The sequence below is a fragment of the Alnus glutinosa genome, chromosome 7 (assembly GCF_958979055.1).
Source record: "Alnus glutinosa chromosome 7, dhAlnGlut1.1, whole genome shotgun sequence".
In the NCBI taxonomy this organism is placed as follows: domain Eukaryota; kingdom Viridiplantae; phylum Streptophyta; class Magnoliopsida; order Fagales; family Betulaceae; genus Alnus; species Alnus glutinosa.
In genome coordinates, this window is record NC_084892.1 from 4,162,437 (window position 1) to 4,183,560 (window position 21,124).

General features: G+C 36.0%; 3 protein-coding genes across 3 annotated transcripts; all 3 read left to right on the forward strand.

Moving 5' to 3' along the window:
- Positions 1–1,002: 1,002 nt before the first annotated feature.
- LOC133874377 (pentatricopeptide repeat-containing protein At2g35030, mitochondrial) lies at positions 1,003–3,228 on the forward strand. The gene has a single exon (XM_062312281.1). The coding sequence runs from the start codon at positions 1,237–1,239 to the stop codon at positions 3,199–3,201; it is 1,965 nt and encodes a 654-aa protein (XP_062168265.1). The 5' UTR covers positions 1,003–1,236; the 3' UTR covers positions 3,202–3,228.
- Positions 3,229–9,055: 5,827 nt separating this feature from the next.
- On the forward strand, positions 9,056–10,820 carry LOC133872359 (uncharacterized protein At3g28850). Its single transcript, XM_062309855.1, has one exon. It carries the CDS (start codon positions 9,404–9,406, stop codon positions 10,610–10,612), a length of 1,209 nt encoding a protein of 402 aa, XP_062165839.1. The 5' UTR covers positions 9,056–9,403; the 3' UTR covers positions 10,613–10,820.
- Positions 10,821–14,901: 4,081 nt separating this feature from the next.
- On the forward strand, positions 14,902–20,244 carry LOC133872211 (DNA-directed RNA polymerase V subunit 5A). Its single transcript, XM_062309657.1, has 4 exons — positions 14,902–15,269; positions 16,776–16,952; positions 17,800–17,913; positions 19,920–20,244. Exons 1-4 carry the CDS (start codon positions 15,003–15,005, stop codon positions 20,043–20,045), a joined length of 684 nt encoding a protein of 227 aa, XP_062165641.1. The 5' UTR covers positions 14,902–15,002; the 3' UTR covers positions 20,046–20,244.
- The last annotated feature ends 880 nt before the right edge of the window (positions 20,245–21,124 follow it).

A 21,124-nucleotide genomic window follows, 5' to 3' on the forward strand; every position in this document is an offset into this window, starting at 1 on the left:
AACAGGGGAGACACATTCAAGCTTCAAAATCAGATGGGTTCAACTAAAAATCATCAACCTATTTACCAGTCGCCGGAAATCACTTTTGACTCGGCCAGATCCGCGCCTAGCTCAACCAGAACTCGTCTCAGACCACCGGAGCTCGATTCATGAAGGATCGGGTTGATGGGTTTCGTCTGGGTTCGTCAAGTTCAGGGGTTCTTTCTCGGAAATCGTTCATAATCACCGGAAATCACCTCTGACTCTACCGGATCTGCGCCTAGCTCAACCGAAACTCATCTTAGGCCACCGGAGCTCGACTCATGGAGGATCGGGTTGATGGGTTTCGTCTGGGTTCGTCGAGTTCAGCGGTTCTCTCTCGGATCAGTCTTGGCCTTTCAAGTCTCTCTATCTCCGGCTCTCCTCTCATGGGTCTCTCCCTAAATCCCTCGATCTCTCTCTCAATGTGTTTCAGAATTCAGACGAAGAGAGAAAGGAAGAACAAGAAAGAGAGATCGGAAAGGGAAAATGAGAAGAATAAAAGAATAAAAAAAGAATAGAAAATAATATTTAAATGTAAGTAGAGAGTTAAATAGTAAATCTGTTGGAGAGAATATAGGAAAAACAGTAGTTAAAGTAGAGATTGGTACTTTTTGAGTAGCTATTTTAATTCCAACTGCTGGAGATGGCCTTAGAAGGGATTTTTCAAACTCAATCTATTATATATTGACATGTGTCATTAAAATATTTGATTTTCACATGCATTTTTAACTTTTAGTGTATTTTTAATAGAATATATAAGAATCATATACTTTAAGAACAAATATTAATTTAATAGACTAAGAAATTTCTTCCAACGGAAGAAAAATTTGTCTCAATTGATCCAAAATCTCTCTTCCTCTCTTAATTATGTCAAAATTCACTCATTAAAAAAAAATGCTATAAATAAATTATACGCCTAAACCCAATTTAATATATATTTTTATTTTTTTCTCTCTCAATGACTTCTAATTATCAAGCAATTCCAAAACAAGCTCAGATGAATTTTCCCGCATCCAATTGTGGTCCTCACTGTTAACCCCACGACACCGTTTTTAAGTACCATAGGCATAGACCGGAGCTCATCGCTTACAGTTAATGGCCGTTATACAATTCTAAATCTTCTTCAACCTCCAAGCGATCATATTCATAACCCAGAACTTCCATTTCACTAGCTTTAGTGCTTCATATACAGACATTATTTGATTCTTGCTTGAAATGTTAGCTCTTTTTCGAGCATCAACCAGTGCCAGACAATTCAGCAGTATTGTTAGATCACCTATTTTGAACTGTGTCCAAATTATTATCCCACTACTGTGCGATCTCAAGGTTCTATATGGATCCCGAATTGATCTTTACCACTCGGTGAATGATCCGGGAATGGACAAATTTGCGATACCCGGAAGAGATTATAGCGCCAACTCGGGTGTGGCGCGGTCTAATTGGTTGATTACTAAGCTCTGCAAAGAAGGAAAAATTTGCGAAGCACGCCTGGTCTTTGATAACATGTGCGAGAGAGATGTGGTCACTTGGACTACGGTGATCACGGGGTATATTAAGTGTAGGATGGTTGATGAGGCGAGGAGGTTGTTTGATAGAGTGGATGCTAAGAAGAATGTGATTACTTGGACTGCTTTGGTTAGTGGGTATATAAGGTTGAATAGGATTAAGGAAGCTGAGAGGGTATTCTATGAGATGCCAGTTAAGAATGTGGTTTCTTGGAACACAATGATTGATGGGTATGCGAGAAATGGTAAAAGTGATTTGGCTTTGGATTTGTTTGAGATGATGCCGGAGAGGAATCTAGTTTCTTGGAACACTATTATAACTGCTTTGGCACAATGCGGGAGGATTGACCAGGCACAGAGGCTTTTTGAACAGATGTGTGAAAGGGATGTGATCTCGTGGACGGCAATGGTTGCCGGTTTATCAAGAAATGGAAGGATTGAGGAAGCACGGTTACTTTTTGATAGGATGCCTGAAAGGAATGTCGTTTCGTGGAATGCTATGATTACTGGCTATGCGCAGAATAAGAGGTTGGATGAGGCCCTTGACTTGTTTGAGAGAATGCCGGAGAGGGACTTGCCTTCATGGAATACCATGATTACTGGATTTATTCAGAATGGGGAGTTAACTAGGGCATGGAAGTTGTTTAATGAAATGCCCCAAAAGAATGTGATATCTTGGACTGCAATTATCACAGGATATATCCAAGATGGGCAAAGTGAAGAAGCATTGAAGATTTTCTTGAAAATGCTGGTGGCCGATGGGGTGAAACCTAATCAGGGGACTTTCGTGTCTGTTTTGGGTGCTTGTAGTGATCTAGCTGGTCTTAGTGAGGGACAGCAAGTTCATCAGATGATAAGTAAATCAGCCTATCAGGATTTTCCATTTGTGGTATCAGCACTCATAAACATGTATTCGAAGTGTGGGGAGTTGGGTAGTGCTAGGAAGATGTTTGATGATGGGATGACAAGCCATAGGGATTTGATTTCTTGGAATGGTATGATTGCAGCCTATGCACACCATGGATGTGGCAGAGAGGCAATTAATTTGTTCAATGAAATGAGGGAATCAGGGTTCCATCCTGATGATGTCACCTATGTGGGGTTGCTCTCTGCTTGCAGCCATGCTGGGTTGGTAGAGGAGGGGCTAAAGTATTTTGATGAGCTTGTGAGAGATGGGTCCATAATCGTGAGAGAAGATCACTACACATGCTTGGTTGATCTCTTTGTCCGTGCAGGCAGGCTTAAAGAGGCTTTTGATTTTATAAAGCGAATTGGCACCAAGCCATCAGCTTCTGTTTTGGGGGCTTTACTTGCTGGATGTAATGTTCATGGGGATGAGGACATAGGGAAGCTGGCCGCAGAGGAGCTTTTAGAAGTGGAGCCAGAGAACCCAGGCACATATTTATTGTTGTCTAACATATATGCTTCAGCAGGGCAATGGAGAGAAGCTGCTAAAGTGAGGTTGAAAATGAAGGATAAGGGGTTGAAGAAGCAGCCTGGTTGCAGTTGGATAGAAATTGGGAATAGTTCGCATGTGTTTGTAGTTGGTGATAAGTCTCATCGTCAGTCTGAACTTATTTGTTCTTTACTTCGTGAGCTTCATTCAAAGATAAAGCAGGTTGGAAATGTCCCAATTGATGATATGATAGTAGATGACGAATTTTCAATGACGTAAGCTTGAATTGGCAGGAGTTTGATGATACTACCTAGAGGTGACATGCAGAATTGATGAACCGCTAAAAATAATTGCCCATATTTAATTGGAGAAGAGCCTGTTCATCAATGATGATTTATGAGTTAAAATGATGGGTTAAATGCATAATTAGCACATGTGATTTACCTTTTATTCAAAAAAAGGTATTGGGTTTTTTAAAAAAGTGACAAGTGATATTTGTACTTACAAGTTTATCAATTTGATACTTTCATCCATCTACTATTAAAAAATTTAACGAAATTTTTGTTATGGATATCAAAAGCCATGTAAGACCAAAAAAATATTGTCACGAATATAAAATGTTATTTCAGCTTCTCACCTAACCAAAAAAAGAAAAAGATAGGTAGTCTCGGTCAATTACCCTCTTTTTGGGGGTGACATGAGTAGTCTAATAAACTCTTAACATGGTTTTTAAGATAGCCTGAACCACCTCGAAAACTCTTTAATGGGGTGATTGGACCACTCTTAAGTAATTTGAAATCTCCTTTAGGGGTGGCTAGACCCCATCCCGGTGAGGGGGGTGGTCTACCCACCTCTAGTGGCATTGTGGGAAAAGCGGGAATAACCAAAATATTCAGCAAAAGGGGCAAAACTAAAACACTAACATTTTAGGGGATAAGTATAATTTTAAAGGATTTTTTCCATTATTTTTTATGAGGTGTGGCAAGTTGAGATGACGTTTTCTTTGCATGGAAACATTTTATTGGTCTTTGTAGGAATTAGAATCCTACTTAACGCGTGTAGGCTTGTAATCTTATGATGCGTTTGGGATTGCGATTTCGTAGACAATAAGTGCGATTTTAAACTAAATCGCAGAACATAGATTGTTTGGGAACTGCGTTTTTAAAAATTGCGATTTGAAAACGCAGAAAATCTGCTTTTTTAAATCGCAGATAAGATGATGCTTTTTTAAAAACGCAGAATTTTAAAAGGTAAATTCACGATTTTAAAGGCTAAACTGTGATTTTGCTAAACGCTTAACTGCGTTTTTAAAAATCAATTTTTTCAAATCGCACATTTTAAAATCGTTATTTTAAATCGCACTTTTTGAAATCACAAACCCAAACGAACCCTTAATCAAGGTTGAGATGACTCTATAATATTTTTTATATAAAGGTTAGGTCCCCTCTCCTTCATAATTGCAGAACTTATTCTCATTAGACGTTAGTGGGAGAACAATTTAGGGTCTGCACCATTGATGGGCCACCTTGAAAGAGGAGCAAGGAGAGGAAATTTTGTCTGCTAATAATTATATTTTGCAACGTACATTATTCAATCAAATGAAAGGCGATTGCTTTTGCAGGTATTTTAAATTTCACAAACTATTAAATTATTATTGTGTTCTAGTTCTTTAGCAAATTAGCATGATTTATTATTGAGTTTTACAATTTTACCCTCAAATGGATTACATATTTCCCCCTCCTCCCATATCTTTTGTATAGGAAATATCATAATTCAACTGAAAATCTCTATTAATCTTGCTAAGCATGAGCTTGTCTGTTAGCATTTGATAATTAAGAGATGCATTTGGCTCATGAATGGGGTGTGTGAATACAATGTGCTAGCTACTTGTGCATGAGCTTAGTTTATTAAAACTTTTGCTGTCCATTTTCTGTTACGAACCTAAGTTCGTAACGGGATAATTTAAGTTTTTAGAGAGAACTTGGACCTCACAACGTAAGTGCTAATTTTGATTAATTATTCTATTTATTTATTCATAACATACTAACCTTTAAATAAAGAAACTATTACAACGTCCTTAAAGATAATTAGAGCCAAGTCATCAATCAAGCGACTCTTATAGAAAATACATATATAATATTATGTACCTAATATGACTAGAATTGACTTATACTACTTAACGTGGAAACAACGACTAATAAGGAAATGAAAAGAATAACGATTACATGGAAAAAATGATTGTAACAAAAACATTAACAAACAACTCAAACATAAAACACTCTAAAAATACAAAAACCGTCGCGGTATAATACTTCTTCAAACTAAAAACAAAATATATACGCCCTCCAAAAACACGTTAACAAACAAACCTATAAAATATCTTTGCTAGCCGTTAACAAAGGTAGATAGAAATATCTTTGCATTTTTTGAAATTTGAAAGAGCATAAAAATGAAGTGGGTGAGATAATGACCTCTTGGTGCCTAAGCACCACAATGAAACAAGAGAGTAAAGGCCTGGTCTTAGTGGTCTAGGCCTGAAATTGAAATGGTGCATGGTACTGGTCCTGCCCTTCCACATTTGTCCGTTTCAATCAATTAACTAGGATGCATATGATGGCGACCATTTATATAATTTCACTTGGATTTCATCTTGTCTTGCTGCTTTTCCTTATCCTGCCAGCTATCCTGAAAGAGAACTACCATTCCACCATCCCTAGCTTTGGAAACTTTAGAATGCTTTGTTTGGATGCCGAGAAACGCCAAGAAAATTAAACAGAAAAGGTATCAACTTTATTAACTAGCTAAGTAGTGGATCAACCTCAGCTTTACGGAAAAGTTCTCTGTTCTTCAAATAAACTAAAAAGGAGTCCAAATAATTTTTTTATTTTTAAAAAAATTGATATCTGTTCATAAATTACAAAGTGGGAATTAGAATTGTATTTGAACTACTTTTGCTACTGCTTGTTTAATTTGAGGTTTCACTCTTTTTTCTATTTTGTTTGGTGGCTAGGTTTAGTTTATTTTTGCATGGACAGGGATTAGGGAAGGAACCCCCCCAGGGAAGGACTTTGTTAAGAGGCAAAAACTCCACTTTTGCGTGTGTTAAAGCAAAAGAAAAGGGCATTCTTTAGCTTATCTGCAAGGTGGCCGGTGCTCTAAATTAGGGTTGTTAAATTTTTAACGATTCGAATCAAACATGAAATTATTTGGTTAAAGTTAAAAAGTTTAGCCCGCTTAATTAAATAGATCGAATTATAATTAGCCTATATAGCTTTATATCTATGCCTTAACATAACTTGATATGTGAACACAAATGTCTTATATTCAATTCAAAATTCTTCGATTGATCCAGATCGGTCTATTTTACCAATAGTAGAAGATAACAATTGGATTCCTCTTTTGTTTGTTTTTCTTATTTTTTTTGGGTATTTTGTCTTCAAGGTATAGTCGACATTTTATAAGTATTTTTATTAAAAAAAAAAATTGATAGAATTTGTACAGAATCATCTATTTAATAACGATTTAAATAGCAAGAATTTATTTGATTAAATTGAACCCCCAACGCCCATAAAGCCTTCTAATAATACACCAATTTATTTTATTTTTTTATTTTTTATTTAAAAAAAGAAAAAAAGAAAAAAAAAAAAGAAAGAGAGAGAGAAGAAAACAATGAGTTTGACTTTTCTTTTTGTTAAGAGAAACTTTGTCTAATGGCTTGATTGAATTTGAAGGTGAGGCCAGCTGAAGTACTCGAAAAGACTGTCCCTTGCTTTTTCTTCCATTGAAATATTATTGAATGCCCACTTAATTACTTCTAACGACGAGAGTTGGTATATCATATTAATCGTCTCTACAAGTACAGAGACATTGACAGAAGAATCACAATAATTGGTTTTATGATAAATAGAGGGATATCTCAACTCAAATCATGGCTTGTCGTTTTTATTTTACTTTGGAATGGGTAAGGGGGAACTAGTGATGGAGACACTACTATCATAATGTCAGTCTTAATTGTTGGAAAACTAATGTCCTAAAAGGCCTAAACGGCGAGGGGTCGCATACACTCTCTCAAGTGGGTTCAACCGTTGCTTGACCCTAGCCTCATCGGAGTCCCAAATAGGTTGCACTAGATCTATTGGTAAATAGATGCAAACGTGTTTTGAGTATTTAGTGCTATTATAGGTACTGCAACTTTTACAAACTGACGTGATAATTCACGTAACATTTATCACATTAGTCACTAAACAATTGATTTTAATTGTGACTGACAATATTATGTTAACTGTCACGTTTTATCATGTTAATCACTAAATAATTAATTTTAATTGTGGTCAATGTGACAATGTCATGAAAACGGCCACGTCACCTTGTAAGGAGTTGCAGTAGCGATGACATTTTTCTGAAGTATTTAATCAAGTCAATACGACCAATGTTAAGAGTCCCATATTGTCAAAGTATATCTGGGTTGTAAGCTTTATAAGCCTTGAGCAAACCTCTTCCCTTAAAGTGTCTTTTGTAGAAGAGTAATGTTCAATGGACTTTATCCTGTTGTACACGTGCAAACATCTTCCCTTAAAGTGCCTTTTGTGGAAGAGTAATGCTCAATGAACTTTATCAACCAGATATTAAAATGATCGTTCTTATAAAAATGACATGTTCAAGGTTTGCATTCTTTTATTATTATTATAAGATTGCTTGGGAAATTGGATCACTCAATTTGCTTGATAATTTGTTTATGGTAAGGCTACGTTGGACCTAACAGCTAACAGCTAACAGTCGGTTAAGTTGGGTGAATAACGAACAAATTAATTATAAAAAGCAAGTCTAACTACATCATGCTATTGCTATAACAGATTGGGCCGATTGGCACTTTTTTTTCTTGTACTTGCATTGCTTCCATTGTGGAGATGAGATCTCCCTTTTAAAATTCACATGATTTTTTTTTTTTTTTTTTTTTAGTTATCCTCTAATAGCATACCTAATTGGTTGCAATATTTTTAATTTTTTACAAGAGCCCAAAGGTTTAAATCCAATTATTATATTTATTCAAGATCCTAACCTAAAACTCTTTCTTGTGTTTGAATTGCTTCCATAAATTGTCTTACTTTTATGATTATAATTATATTTATGATTATAGAATTGTCTTTCTTTTTGGGTCACCAATCCATAAATTCGTCCTGCTTAATTTTTTTATGCAAGTTTTTCTTGAGTAATTCATTATAAAAAATAAAAAATAAATTAAGACCCACTTCTATGCATGCAAAAATTAGTCAAATATGATCAAATAAAAATATAGTTCATTATGGGAAAAAAAAATTTAAATCCAATTCCATATATGCAAAAATTTGTCAAATTTGATAAATTTAAAAAAAGTGCCAAATACATTTATTATTTGACCTAATTTTGCTTGTTTTCCAGATATTCCTAGGGATTTTGAGAAAAAGAAAGGATTTTGGTGTGGTCGATTTCCATATATGTAAAGATTTATCTTCTTCCCCTTTTTAAATTTCAAGTGCATATTTTGTTTTCGACCAATTAACATACTCGGAAGGAACATGCTCCACTCGATTTTAAGTAAAAATGAAAATAATTTATATTTTATTTTATTATATCTAACTGTTCACACGATGACACGAACGAAATAGCAAGATATATACATTTAAGGGTGCGTTTGAGATTGCGATTTTGTAGATGAAAAATGCGATTTTAAATCAAATTGTAGAAAATGAATTATTTGAAAAATGTGTTTTTAAAAAATTGTGATTTGAAAACGTAAAAAATTATTTTTTTAAATTGCAAGCAAGTAAGTATTCTTTTAAAAACGCAGAATTTTAAAGGTTAATTTACGATTTTAAATGTCAAATTTTTTTTAACTACATTATTAAAAATCATTTTTTTAATTGCATATTTTGAATCACACTTTTTTAAATTGCAAACCCAAACAATTCTAAATCTAATCGGAATGAAAAATTGAAAATGGATTATTTCCGACTGCCATGCTAAAAAAAAAAAAAAAAAAAAAAAGTTCTTTGATTCTTGGTATTTTACCGAAAATGTGAAAATCATAAAAAGATATTCTTTAATGCATTGACCGCCAATTACAGCTTACAGGGCCTCAAGGAACAAACTTTCATGTCTTTTATCAGAAACCATCATCAATTCAAGTAGACCCTTCTTCTCCGGTGCCCCTTCTTAACTGCATTGATTTCCTCATCTTCCCCCAACCCCCTGAGAGCTCCTCTTCACCAACACAATATACTTTCTATTGTCTGTCTCTCTCTTACTTTCACTCTAAGCCTAAAAAAGCACCCAATCCCTCCCTAGAAATGTCTCCCTGATAGCAATCAAACTCTTCCAAGCGGAACATAATCCAAAGCCAAAAGAGAAAAATCCCAAACCAAAAGGCAAAAGCCTCTCAAAGAAGACAAACCAAACCAAAAAGTTTCAACCTTTTGCTCCTTTTCCTCTCAATCGTTCATTCATGGGCTGCTCTTCTTCAAAACCCAATATCCTTTTACCGGAACTCCCCTCTCACCCTTCTTCTTCCTCTTCATTTTCTGCTTCAGACTCTTCACATTCTTCACCGCCGGTCACCAGAGCTCTCTCCCTCCCAACCCCACTTGTCCACCACCCACCTCTCCGAAAGGGCGACACCCACCACCTTGTGTCTCTCACCTCCACCACCTATGGTTCCCTTCTGCTCATTGACCATCCTAACCCCCCCAAAAATCCTAACTTGAACTGTCAGGATGTCGCTGATCACCACAAGACCACCAAGATAATAAGCCCAGTCCCACCAGACCCGGAACACTCTTTGTCTCCAGACTCTGTAATCAACGCCTGGGAACTCATGGACGGCCTCGACGACTTTGACTCCGATTCCGAAAAGCCCGTTTCGTCCATTTTCGACCGCCCAATCGCCATTCCGAGCAAACCCAGTTTTACCGGGTACACGGGCAGTGATGTCTCAGTGAAAAAACTGTCTGATTTATTTCAATCAATGAAAAACGCAGAAATTGTTTCTGAAAAATCATCGTCTTCGACGAAACCGCTGTGGCAGCATTTATCTGAGGAAGCTTTGCTGTCTAAAATGGACCCCAATGTGATTTATAGCTATAGGCGTGCCTTGTCATCCAGGCAATTGAATAGTACTCATCAGCCCAAAGGAGTACGATCACTGGGGTCCAGTCCTATGAGTTCTTCATTTTCCAATAGTTGGTGTTTCTTGCCAGGCAGTGAAGATAGAATAGTGATCTATTTTACAAGTTTGAGAGGAATTCGGAAGACGTATGAAGATTGTTGTTCGGTTAGGATGATATTTAGGGGCTTCAGAGTGCCGGTAGACGAGAGGGACATTTCGATGGATTCAGAGTACCGAAAGGAGTTGCAAACGGCGCTTGGAGGAAAGGCATTGAGCCTGCCGCAAGTGTTTGTTAGGGGGAAGTATGTTGGCGGCGCAGAGGAGGTTAAGCAACTCAATGAGGTTGGAGAATTGGATAAGCTTTTGGAGGGGTTTCCCATGGTGGATCCCGGATTCGTATGCGGCGGGTGTGGAGATGCCAGGTTCGTGCCGTGCCGGAATTGCAATGGCAGCCGGAAGGTGTTTGAAGAGGAGGAAGGAGAGTTGAGGAGGTGCCCCGATTGCAATGAGAACGGGTTGATACGGTGCCCAGGTTGCTGCTGCTCATGAATGTGGATGCATGCCAGTAACAGATGCATATCTTTTGGTATTTGTTCTGAGAAATTCTAGAAAATGTTACAATCTGCTGCTACCACTAAGAATGTCTTGAATTTATGTATACTTAGGATTCTGTTTCTTCTCATCTGTCATTATTGTTAGCATTTTGGTTTTTATTGTTCATTCTCTCTCTGAACAACATGAAATAAAACTAAAAAGTTTCCTACTCCATTTCCTTGAGTTTGTGAAGCTTCCATGTGTATATCTATTCATCCATTTGTCTGAAGGTGATGTGGGCTGGGAGGGTTGTTTGGGGTTATGAATGCTCTTTAATTTCTTGCTGGTGTTCATGTGTATAGCATGTGGCTTTGGAAAATTCTGATCTTACTGATCTAATCATCTATCATTTGTTGACAGAAAGTAGTTAGGGAAACCAATCTGAGAAATTTTTTTGTCTTTTGCAGTAAAGAAACTCAATCATGTCACTTCTGAAAGGAGTTTCTTGTGCATGCAAATTACAAATAAGGGCCTGTGTTGTTGGAAGTTTGTGCATTCTTCAGTATCTCTAACAAAAAGCACTTTCACTTTTAACAGTTCTGATAATTGGTTGCTACCTATTCAATTAGAAACAAGGTTTTTATGGGTTGAGCCAAAAATATTTTAGATAGGAGGTGTACTGCAAACAACTAATTGTAACTGCACTCTACATGAATTGAACATGACAAGCGCCCTGCATCCCAGTTTATTGATCTCTGGCTATCAAATTACAGAAATGCTATTGACTAGTCATTTTTGTCAGCTGAATTAAAGCTCATACTTTATGAGGGTATTTATAGCCTCTCTCTCTGTCTTGTTGCTGTATTTTCTGACGCGAAAGGCGTTTTTATGGTTTGGTAATTTTGTTTGAACATGAAAATCTGTGCCACAAACGCGTCTTTGTTTCCTTTTTCATTGCTGTAGTGTTCGACATAATGATAAAATCCAAATGCATTTTAATTTTAGGTTTTTTAATATGAAAACATGTGCCAAAAATCTATCAAACCTAAGAAAAGGATAAAAGAAGGCCAGAATTTATGAGAAGCAGCAGTGTATTTGTACCCAAGAGGGGTCTCCCTGCTTGCATTGCTGAAAGCATTTCCAATATACATGTAAATGCAGTCTGTTCTGCAAACTAGACCAGTTTGTGAGGGGAGAGTCCCTCAGCTCCCCAATATTTTTTGTTCATCACTCATCAGCCAATAATAATTGTTTGGGTTAGGATGGATGCTCAAGACCTCCCGAAAAAAATTAATTAAAAAAAAAATCTACTTGGAAAAATATATAAATGAATTATGAAAACTTTACTCAACCTCCTTTCTCTTTCTCTTTAAGGCCATGGCCAAACTTTTCTATTAAGAACATGCATTATTTAAAATGAATGAGGAATAAGATTGGTGAGCTTTAAAAAAAGAAAAAAGAATAGACACAAGACAATCAAGAAATGTCACACGTACACTTTGCTTCCTCATGCATGTGCTTATATATATACTTGATAAATGAATTATAGTAATTTTATTATTCACACTCATTTATCACATTCATTTCATACTAGTTAGTGGTAGAGCCACGTTAGGGTAAGTACAAGCCTTTTAAAAAACTTTATTTATAAGGAAAATTTTGAAAATGACACCTACATGCTTGTCATTTTAAAAATAAAAAATAAAATAAAATAAGAGAGGTTCACTTAATTAGTTTTTTGAGAATCAATTTTTTTTTTTTTTTAAATCACTCTAAAGCTTTTTATTGAGCTATTGGTGAACCATTTTCTTTTCTCTAATGAGTAGATAAGGCAAAAATGATATATAGTTTTGGTTGCATCAAGCACTATTTGCTTCTTAGAGAATATTATAAGATTCATATAAAATTAGTTTGTATAAAATTTTGGGAGATATATGTATAACAAAAACAAGTTGGGAAGTGTTCATAATCAAAGCAAAAAAGTAAACACTTTAGCCATATATAATTTATTCCATGGTTATTTCTATTTAGACTATATATTAGTTTCTATTCTATGATTGTTTATTTGTTGTTTATTAACCTACTTATCTCTTATGGAATTGTAATTCAACTTTAAAATTTTAGGTTCATGAATAATATCGAAATAAATAACTATTCCTTTACGAAGAGGAATATGTTATATTTTATAAAAAAAACTACTTATATTATTTTTGTATTTTCTCTCAAATTAAAAAAAAAAAAAGAAAAAAAAAGAAGAAAAAAAAAAAGAACAAACCAACATGGTACTGTGATTGGCCGCTTCATTAGTCTTTGGAACATGCTTGGATGTATGGGTTGCTAATCTATGTGCCACTTCATTAGCTTGCTTTCTTTCCACAAGGCCTTAACTACTACTTCCAGTGCATCTCCCTCCATCATGGTATTTTGGAACCCCGGGTCTCCACTGAATTCCACAACCTTTCAAGCCGCCAAAGCCTCAGCAACAAACAGGTCATAAAATTTGGCTTTGTTCCACACATTGAAGCCAGCGCTTTCCCTTCATGGTTTCTAGCTATTATCCTCATTCCCATCTTATCTTTATTTTTGTCCACAACGGCATCCAAATTTATTTTAATCATCCATACTAGCAGTTTTTTCCATCTCAACATCATAGTTGCTTGGCCTTGTGTAGCTTTTCGGAATTCATCTACGGACCACTTCAGGGGCGGAGCTAGGATTTGAAATTTGGAGGGCAAAATTGAAAAAAAGTAAAATTGGGGGGCTAAAACTAAAAAAATAATAAAATTTAATGGTACAATTTTTTTTTTTTTTTTTGGGACCACCTTGGGCCTTGGGGGGGAGAACCTTAGAGCTGTTGCACTTCTAACTAGGTGAGAATGATGCAAAAAAAAAAATACCCTTGTGGACCAGAGTATTTCTTGGAAGCCATATTCTCCTTGCTATCATAGCCATATTCTCTCCATCAGCTTCCCAATAATACTTAGAAAATCGTCTTCATCACTAGAAAATTTATAAATCTTCATATTGCATTCAGCCCACACATCATTTTACGATGAACAACTCTACATAATATGACCAATGGTATTTGCTGTCAAACCACAAATGGGACAAAGAGGATCTTGAGCTATTCTCCTTTTAAAGAGGTTTTCTTTAGTTGGAATGATATTGTTACATGCTTTCCATAAAAACATCTTAACCACCCCCGGACCCTGAATCTTTCAGATATCCTTCCACATAAAGTCTTTAGAATGGGTATTTGAACTATCTCCTTATTCCAATGAAGCTCTTATCTTTTTTTGATATGATAGACATTTTTGACTGAGAACTCTCCATTTTGTGTTCTAGTTGGTCTTGTTGCCTATTCGGACCAATACCCATACCACATATGTTAGCTGCCTCCTCGATAAAAATTTCTTCTATCAAAGAAACCTTCCACCGATTTGTATCTTTATCAATAAATTTCTTTATAATAGCATCTCTATCAAGAGTCCGTGCCGGAGATTGAACAGCATAAGAGATGAGAGACTCTGGCCATTTATCACCTCATATTTTTATTGATTTCCAGTTCCCCACTCTCCACTTTAGGCCAACTTTTAATAGACTTTTAGCATTTCATATACTCCTTTAAGCATAAGATGGTTTGTATTCCATACTTGACTCCAAAGAAGTGCCATTATGGTAGTATTTTTCCTTAATAATTTTTGTTGCCATTGTATCAGGATTGTGAAGCAATCACCCCTTGCTTTGCCAACATAACTATATTGAAACATCCATCTTTAGATTTTGACAAACCCATTATGTCCTAGCTAGTTCAAGTAATTTTTGAATCCTGTTTTTTTAATGCCCCCACCAAAATTTTATCATTATTGAATTTATTTCCTTACATAAAGATTTTTACAATTGAAAAACACTCATAGTATACATGGGAATAGCCTCAATAACAACTTTTTGTAGAATCTCCTTTTCCGCTTGAGAAAAAAAAAAATGGTTAAAGTTTTTATTTTGAAAAAAAAAAGAAAAAAAAGAAAGGAGAATAATTTAAGAAACAAAGCCTATTGGACAAAAAATTGACAAATAGACTTTTTTTTTTTTTTTTTTTTTTTTTTTTTTTTTTTTCTTTTTTTTAACTAGTGACTTGACTTCATGAGGCGTAATTCCAACCAATTAAGCTATTATTTGAGGACAGACAAATAGACTTATTTATTATAAGAGGAAAACGCAAAATTTTAATTATCAAAATTAGAGACTCAGCTTTTTATACGTCGTGAAGGTAAAATTAAGGTTAAGGGTTTTGATTCTCGAAGCAATTTTCCAATTTAAAATTGAAATTTGAAGGATTAGAAGTTTAAAATTACATAAATTTTGTTAGAACTATTCTCTCACACAGAGAGAGAGAGAGAGAGAGATGGAGGGGAATGGGTTTGAAGGAGACTTGAACGGGGAGATATTGGGACCGTGCCTGAGCAGCTACGTGGACGAAGGAAGCACGGAGAGCCACAGATACTACCTGGCGCGCAGAACTGTGCTGGAGATGCTCAAGGACAGAGGCTATGCCGTGCCCGCCTCCGAAATCGAGCTCTCTCTCCAGGACTTCCGAGCCATTCACGGCCAGAACCCCGACCTTGAGCGCCTCCGAATCTCCACCAACCTTCGCTCCGACACTTTGAAAAGGGTAAGCATTTTTGGGTTTCTCTTCATTTTTTCTCGTGTCTTTGTTTAGAAATGCTTAACTTGGACTCTTGATACTGTGCATGTGCTAGTTATGGATGGCTTAATTCAGTCAGGGTATTTTGTCTACTTGGGTGCTAAATATTGAAAAAATTGGCGTTATGCATTTGCTTTCTGATTGTTTTGTTGCTGTATAAGCATGGTCCTACTCCTTCATTAGGTGACCTTAAAAAACTGCATTTTCATTAGGGTTTAATTGTGAGCATTTTTCAGTGAAGACACACACTCAGCTTATCTCATCTATTTATTCATTTTCTTGTTGAGGTCAGGCACATCTAAAGTCAAAGAAAAGGAAATGAAAGCAGAATTCGTTCGGATCCTCTCACATGTTCAATCATTTTTTTTCCCCCTCATAAGTCATTCTGACCCTCGATCTTATAGGCCTGCATTTTCTTTAACTATCTTGTTCTCTCATTTGAGCCCATTTTGTTCTACCTTTAATTTTGCTTGAAACTGATTTAATCACTGTCATCTTTTACAACCTGGAGGTAGTCGTCTCTGTTCCCTTAAACCCCTTTACCTGAAGTAGGCAGGATCAATCCAAGTCCCTTGGGTGATGGCATGAGAGACCAGTTGAGCTATGGGCCTCCAGTGGACCAAAGGGGGGAAAAAAATCATCACCCGCATTCATTTTGTTTCTGATTGATGGTACAATGGCTATTAAATATCTACTGATCATCTTGGGGGTTGATGTTAATTGATATGGTTCATTTTGCATCTCTATTATTTCTTTTGCTTAATTCTAATATTACCAGCCCCAAGGGGTTGGCTCAAGTGGTAAGGCCTTGTGGTAGTCACATGAAGTCTTAAGGTTTGAATTTCCTTGTGTGCAAACAATTCTTTGGGGCTAGCCCGCCGGTGAAGCTGGAGTGTTACCCAATCCGTGTGGAGATGACGCTTTACACGGGTCCGAGGTTTACTTGATAGGGGTGGGTACACAAAGTTGCACTGTCTTGGAGGTGTTTCTCGTCATAAAAAAAATATAAATGAATAATATTACCAAAAACCTTAGGATGGCTAAACAATGTAGGTTGTATTGCTCTTCGAAACAGTATCGCATCAATTTTTTATTTTTTTAAAATTGTGTTGTGTTTTTTTTTTTTAATAAGTAATTGTTTTCAAGGGGAGATTCGAACTAATGACCTCCACTTCATGAGGTGTGATTCTCAGCCGATTGAGCTACTCATTGGGGTTATTGTATGTTTTTTTTTTTTTGGGAATGAGTACTGTTGTTTGATGAAAATATATAATGTTAGTTTTACTTGACATGAAGATTTTTATTGAACTGAAATGTATTATTGACATACTTTAGTGGAAAAAAAAAAGGCGGAGATAGGAGCAGTTGTATTGTGTATTTGTTGGCACTTTACTTGCTTTTGATTTTTGATGTTACATAATAAGCTTTAGTCATTGAGTATAATGAGTTTTTCATTGCTATTTTTAATTGCAGATTCTGGTCATTTTCTGTGGGCCTAGTATGCTAAAAGTTAACAATGTCCGCAACATTTTAGGCCAGATTGTCAACAGAGATACTTTAAGTGGGTTGATATTAGTAGTGCAAAACCATATGACAAACCAAGCTTTAAAAGCAGTGGATGTTTTCCCATTTAAAGTTGAAATATTTCAGGTTAGTTAGCCCTTTTCCTTTTCATTTGCATAGTTTCCTCTATAGATTCTATCTAGTGTCTCATTCTACTTATGCTTTGACCATGGTTTGGTTTCAGAAAATTTAGGTTTTTAATGGGTTATATGCATCATTGTTGTCTGCAAACACTTAAAATCTGGTGCATTCTTTATCACTACATGAGGCGACATGAAATAAACATTTAATGTGGAAGAACACATATCCATGTTGAAATTCCTTGAATAAATCACATGACCATTGTGCTTTTAACCATGTGGACAGAAACTTTGTCCATGATAATTCTTCTATTCTTTGAAGTAACAGTAGACTTCCTAAATTACTTTGGGGCACCTTTTTTCGAAAAATTGATCGTTCATCTGATATTGTACTATCATGGATATGCCTCATTTAGAGGCAAAAACAGACCTATCATTTTTTCTTTAAAATTTTTTAAACTTAAGAATCTGCATTTTGTGGCTTTTCATGCATGTTAGATAATAAAGTTACTTGTCTACGTTCATGTCATCCTTCTGCCATCATTTAGAGCCATAAACAAACCTATCATTTTTCTTTAAAATTTTTTAAACATAAGAATCTGCATTTTGTGGCTTTTCATGCATGTTAGATAATAAAGTTAGTTATCTACATTCATGTCATCCTTCTGCCATTATGAAGTTCCTTTAAAGTTGGCAGAACTGGTGTGTGGGCATATGTGTGCGTGTGAAGTTCACTTATCTCAAACTTGTTTAGCAGTCTTTAAATTTGAAGCAGACAAGTTACCATTTGTCCTAGAGGTGTAAGTTGATGGAAAATGGTGAATTTAATTATTTATCTATCTGTTTTTTGTCAGATCACTGACTTGCTTGTTAACATTACAAAGCATGTATTAAAGCCAAAGCATCGCGTACTGACTGACCAAGAGAAAAAGAGGCTCTTAAAAAAGTATAATATTGAAGAAAAGCAGGTCAGTTGTTTTATTTTATTAATTTTTTGAGCTATGAACGAAATATCTCAGGAAGCATATCTTGCCTCATTTCTTTGGTAATTGTACAAATCTAGTGTTAGTTTATGATTTTTTTTTTTGTCTCTAATGAAAAATTCTTTTCTACAAAGAATGTGCTAATAGTTGTATATATGGGTATCCGACATGCTTATCTTGACACTGATCTTTAGAATAGTCATCCCAATGCTCTTCAAGACAACTCAACTCAACTAAACCTTGATCCCAAGTCACAATTATATGGGGTCAGCACTTCTTGAAACAAGTGCATGAACTTTCTTCATTGATCACATCAGTTACCAACTCTTATTTCCCCCATAAATTGATTGTATGACTCAATGTGCTTAGAAAGTTTCTGGCTCTTGGGTGGAGAAGTGGGGAAAAATAAGAGGAAGTGTGGCCATCGTAGTTGTATATTCGTTTTAATGGTGGATTTGTCAAGAAATGTTTGGGAATGATGAGATGATATATTGTGGAATATGATAAGCAAGAACAACAGTTTAGCGTATGATGAATCTGAGCTGCAATTCACATTTCTCAGGGTTCATGGCACAAAAAGTACATAGTAGTGGTAAATAGATGTAGTAACTTGATTAGTAATAATTGAACATGTAAGTTACTGGTGTTATATGATCAGTCTAAAGGTAGTATGTAGCAAAATAGTTGCATATTTTGCATTAAGGTTCCACACTTGTTCATTAAGGAAGAACGTTGTTTACGATATCCGTTCTCTTCTATTTTGGAGTATGAGACATTTTCTAAATGCTTCTTCCCTTTCAGATTAAGATATACCTTTATGTTGATTCTCCATGTGACCATGTAAAGTGTTCTCTCCTTTGTGTCATTTCTTGCTATACTTTGTTGGAAATTTGGTTCAAATTTCATATTTCCCTCTACCAAAACGGCCTAAAAGCCTTATTGGGGCAGTTGCTATCGCAAGCTACCTTTTTGTAGAAACCATAGTTTTGAAGAGTAGCCTGTTGTAGCTGCCACAACTGCTACGTAGTGGTGTGGGCTAGGCCAAGTGCACAGTGCACTACAGGACATTAGTGCCTAAGAGGGGGGGTATTGCTGTCTTAACTTACACCTTATACCAGCTACCTTAAGGGAAGCAAACTTGAAGAGCAAAAATTCACTCCAATCCCCAATTCATAGAAAGTTTTGCCTCTTGGAAGCAGGAAATTGACAAGTTGATTCAAGTTCATTCTTTGGGCTATAAAAGTTTGAATACTTTCACTTATCAAAAAATAGTTTGAATACTTTCATCTGTGAGGAACTGAGAGATGCTTGTTTTGCACTAAGTTTGTGTATTGGTTTGAGGATTTACAATCAATATTCGTAAAACAATTCTTTGTATGAATTGCTTCATAAGAATTTTAAGAATGCCTGATGGCTTGGAGCTCTTGGGGTTTTCCCCCACTAAAATCGCCTTTTTAATGAATTTGAACTGACATCTCACACCTAATCATAATACCCACATATGAATAATGCTTCAAATACTTCCTTCCAAACGAAATATGAGGGATATCAAATCCCCGCCCCCAAAACACATACACACACAAACCAAAAAAAAACTCCTTGATTTTACTCAAAGGCCTGGCATCCCAAAGGGAAAAGGTGTAAAATGAATGCTAATTTTATATTAATCACCTCTAGTTTCTGTTCTTAGTCTTCTGACAAGATACAGATGCTACACGTTTCTCCTCCAAGCTGGTTTTGTTTCTTCCAAATGGTAATTAAACGTAAGATAAGGGGTTCAATAACTCAAGGTCAATATAGATGTTGATTTGGCCTGTCTGTCTTCTGAATTTGTTGCGTAAAGGCATAAGTACTTTCCTAGATATCAGTGTTCTTTGTAGCAAGTAATGATACCATAATAGTTCTTCCATTCAATGCATATGATTATGCTTTGGTTATCTAAATTGCTCAAAGTAATGTTTTTAATTTCAGTTTTGATTTTCTTTTCCCAGCTTCCTCGAATGTTACAAAAAGATGCAATTTCTAAGTACTATGGACTTGAGAAGGGGCAGGTTGTGAAAGTCACCTATAGTGGTGAAATCACCGAGTCTCATGTTACTTACCGATGCATCTGGTGATGCTTTCTTTTATGCGGTTCTCTTCTGTATCTTTCCTCTGGAAGTTGTAGAATTCTTTGTATCGTTTGATGTCTGCTTTATGGACACTTGAGTTATATACTCTATCTGATCCTTGGTACTGATGTGTGATTTATGAACACTTTGGGTACTATGACCCTTGCTCCTACATTTCTAAAGAATTTGCATTTGCAGTCCTAAATATTGAAAGAAAAATATATATATATATATATTGAAGGTATGCCTTTTATAGTCTAGACTAAAAATCATTCTAGTGTTTATAAACAAAGACTAAGGGCACGTTTGGTATACGAAATGATTATTCCATTAGGATCATAAAAATGTGTATTACTATAAATATGAGAAGTTGGAATGGAATGACTATTTCTATTATCTTGTTGAGGATAATACATGATGCTCTCACTTTTTTTTGAACGAAAGTGAAACTTTCATTAATCTTCTAAAAACCAGATACAAATCACTTCTAAAAGGTGTACACAGAACAAAACCATTAAGGTGTAATCTCCAAGTTGAGCCAAAAAACTCAAACATTACATTAACAAAACAAGAAAACACCCAAACGGAGCTACAAACAGAGAAGGCACCCCATCAACAAGTCAGCCACCAAAACCATTGGACGCCACCGAATCACGGCAAAAGAGAGCAAAGCGTGGCCCTCATGCGCTTCCCAAAAAGACAAGAAAACTTGGCGCATGAAGGTTACGCGTTGAACACGAACCATCGCTACGGCCGTAGCAACCAACAATTAACTAAGAAGACTTCGGCGATTCAAGCGGAGAGGTGCGTGTCAAGCAGAAAGCAGCAGAGTTTCACAAGTTTGGCCTCACTACATGCTTAATGCGCTAGAATTGGCGAAGGCTGCCACCGATGACACAAGCGGAGCACCACTTCTCCTCCGGCGCCTCACTGGGTGTTTTCCTGCCATAAACCAAAGAAAAACAACAAACCAAAACCCTCATAGTCCAAAAGGGACACTATAATCTGAGAAAACAAAAACACCACACAACCCTAATAGTTGGGGAATTCTAGCCTCCATTGAAAAAGCCAGGGAGGAAAACAAA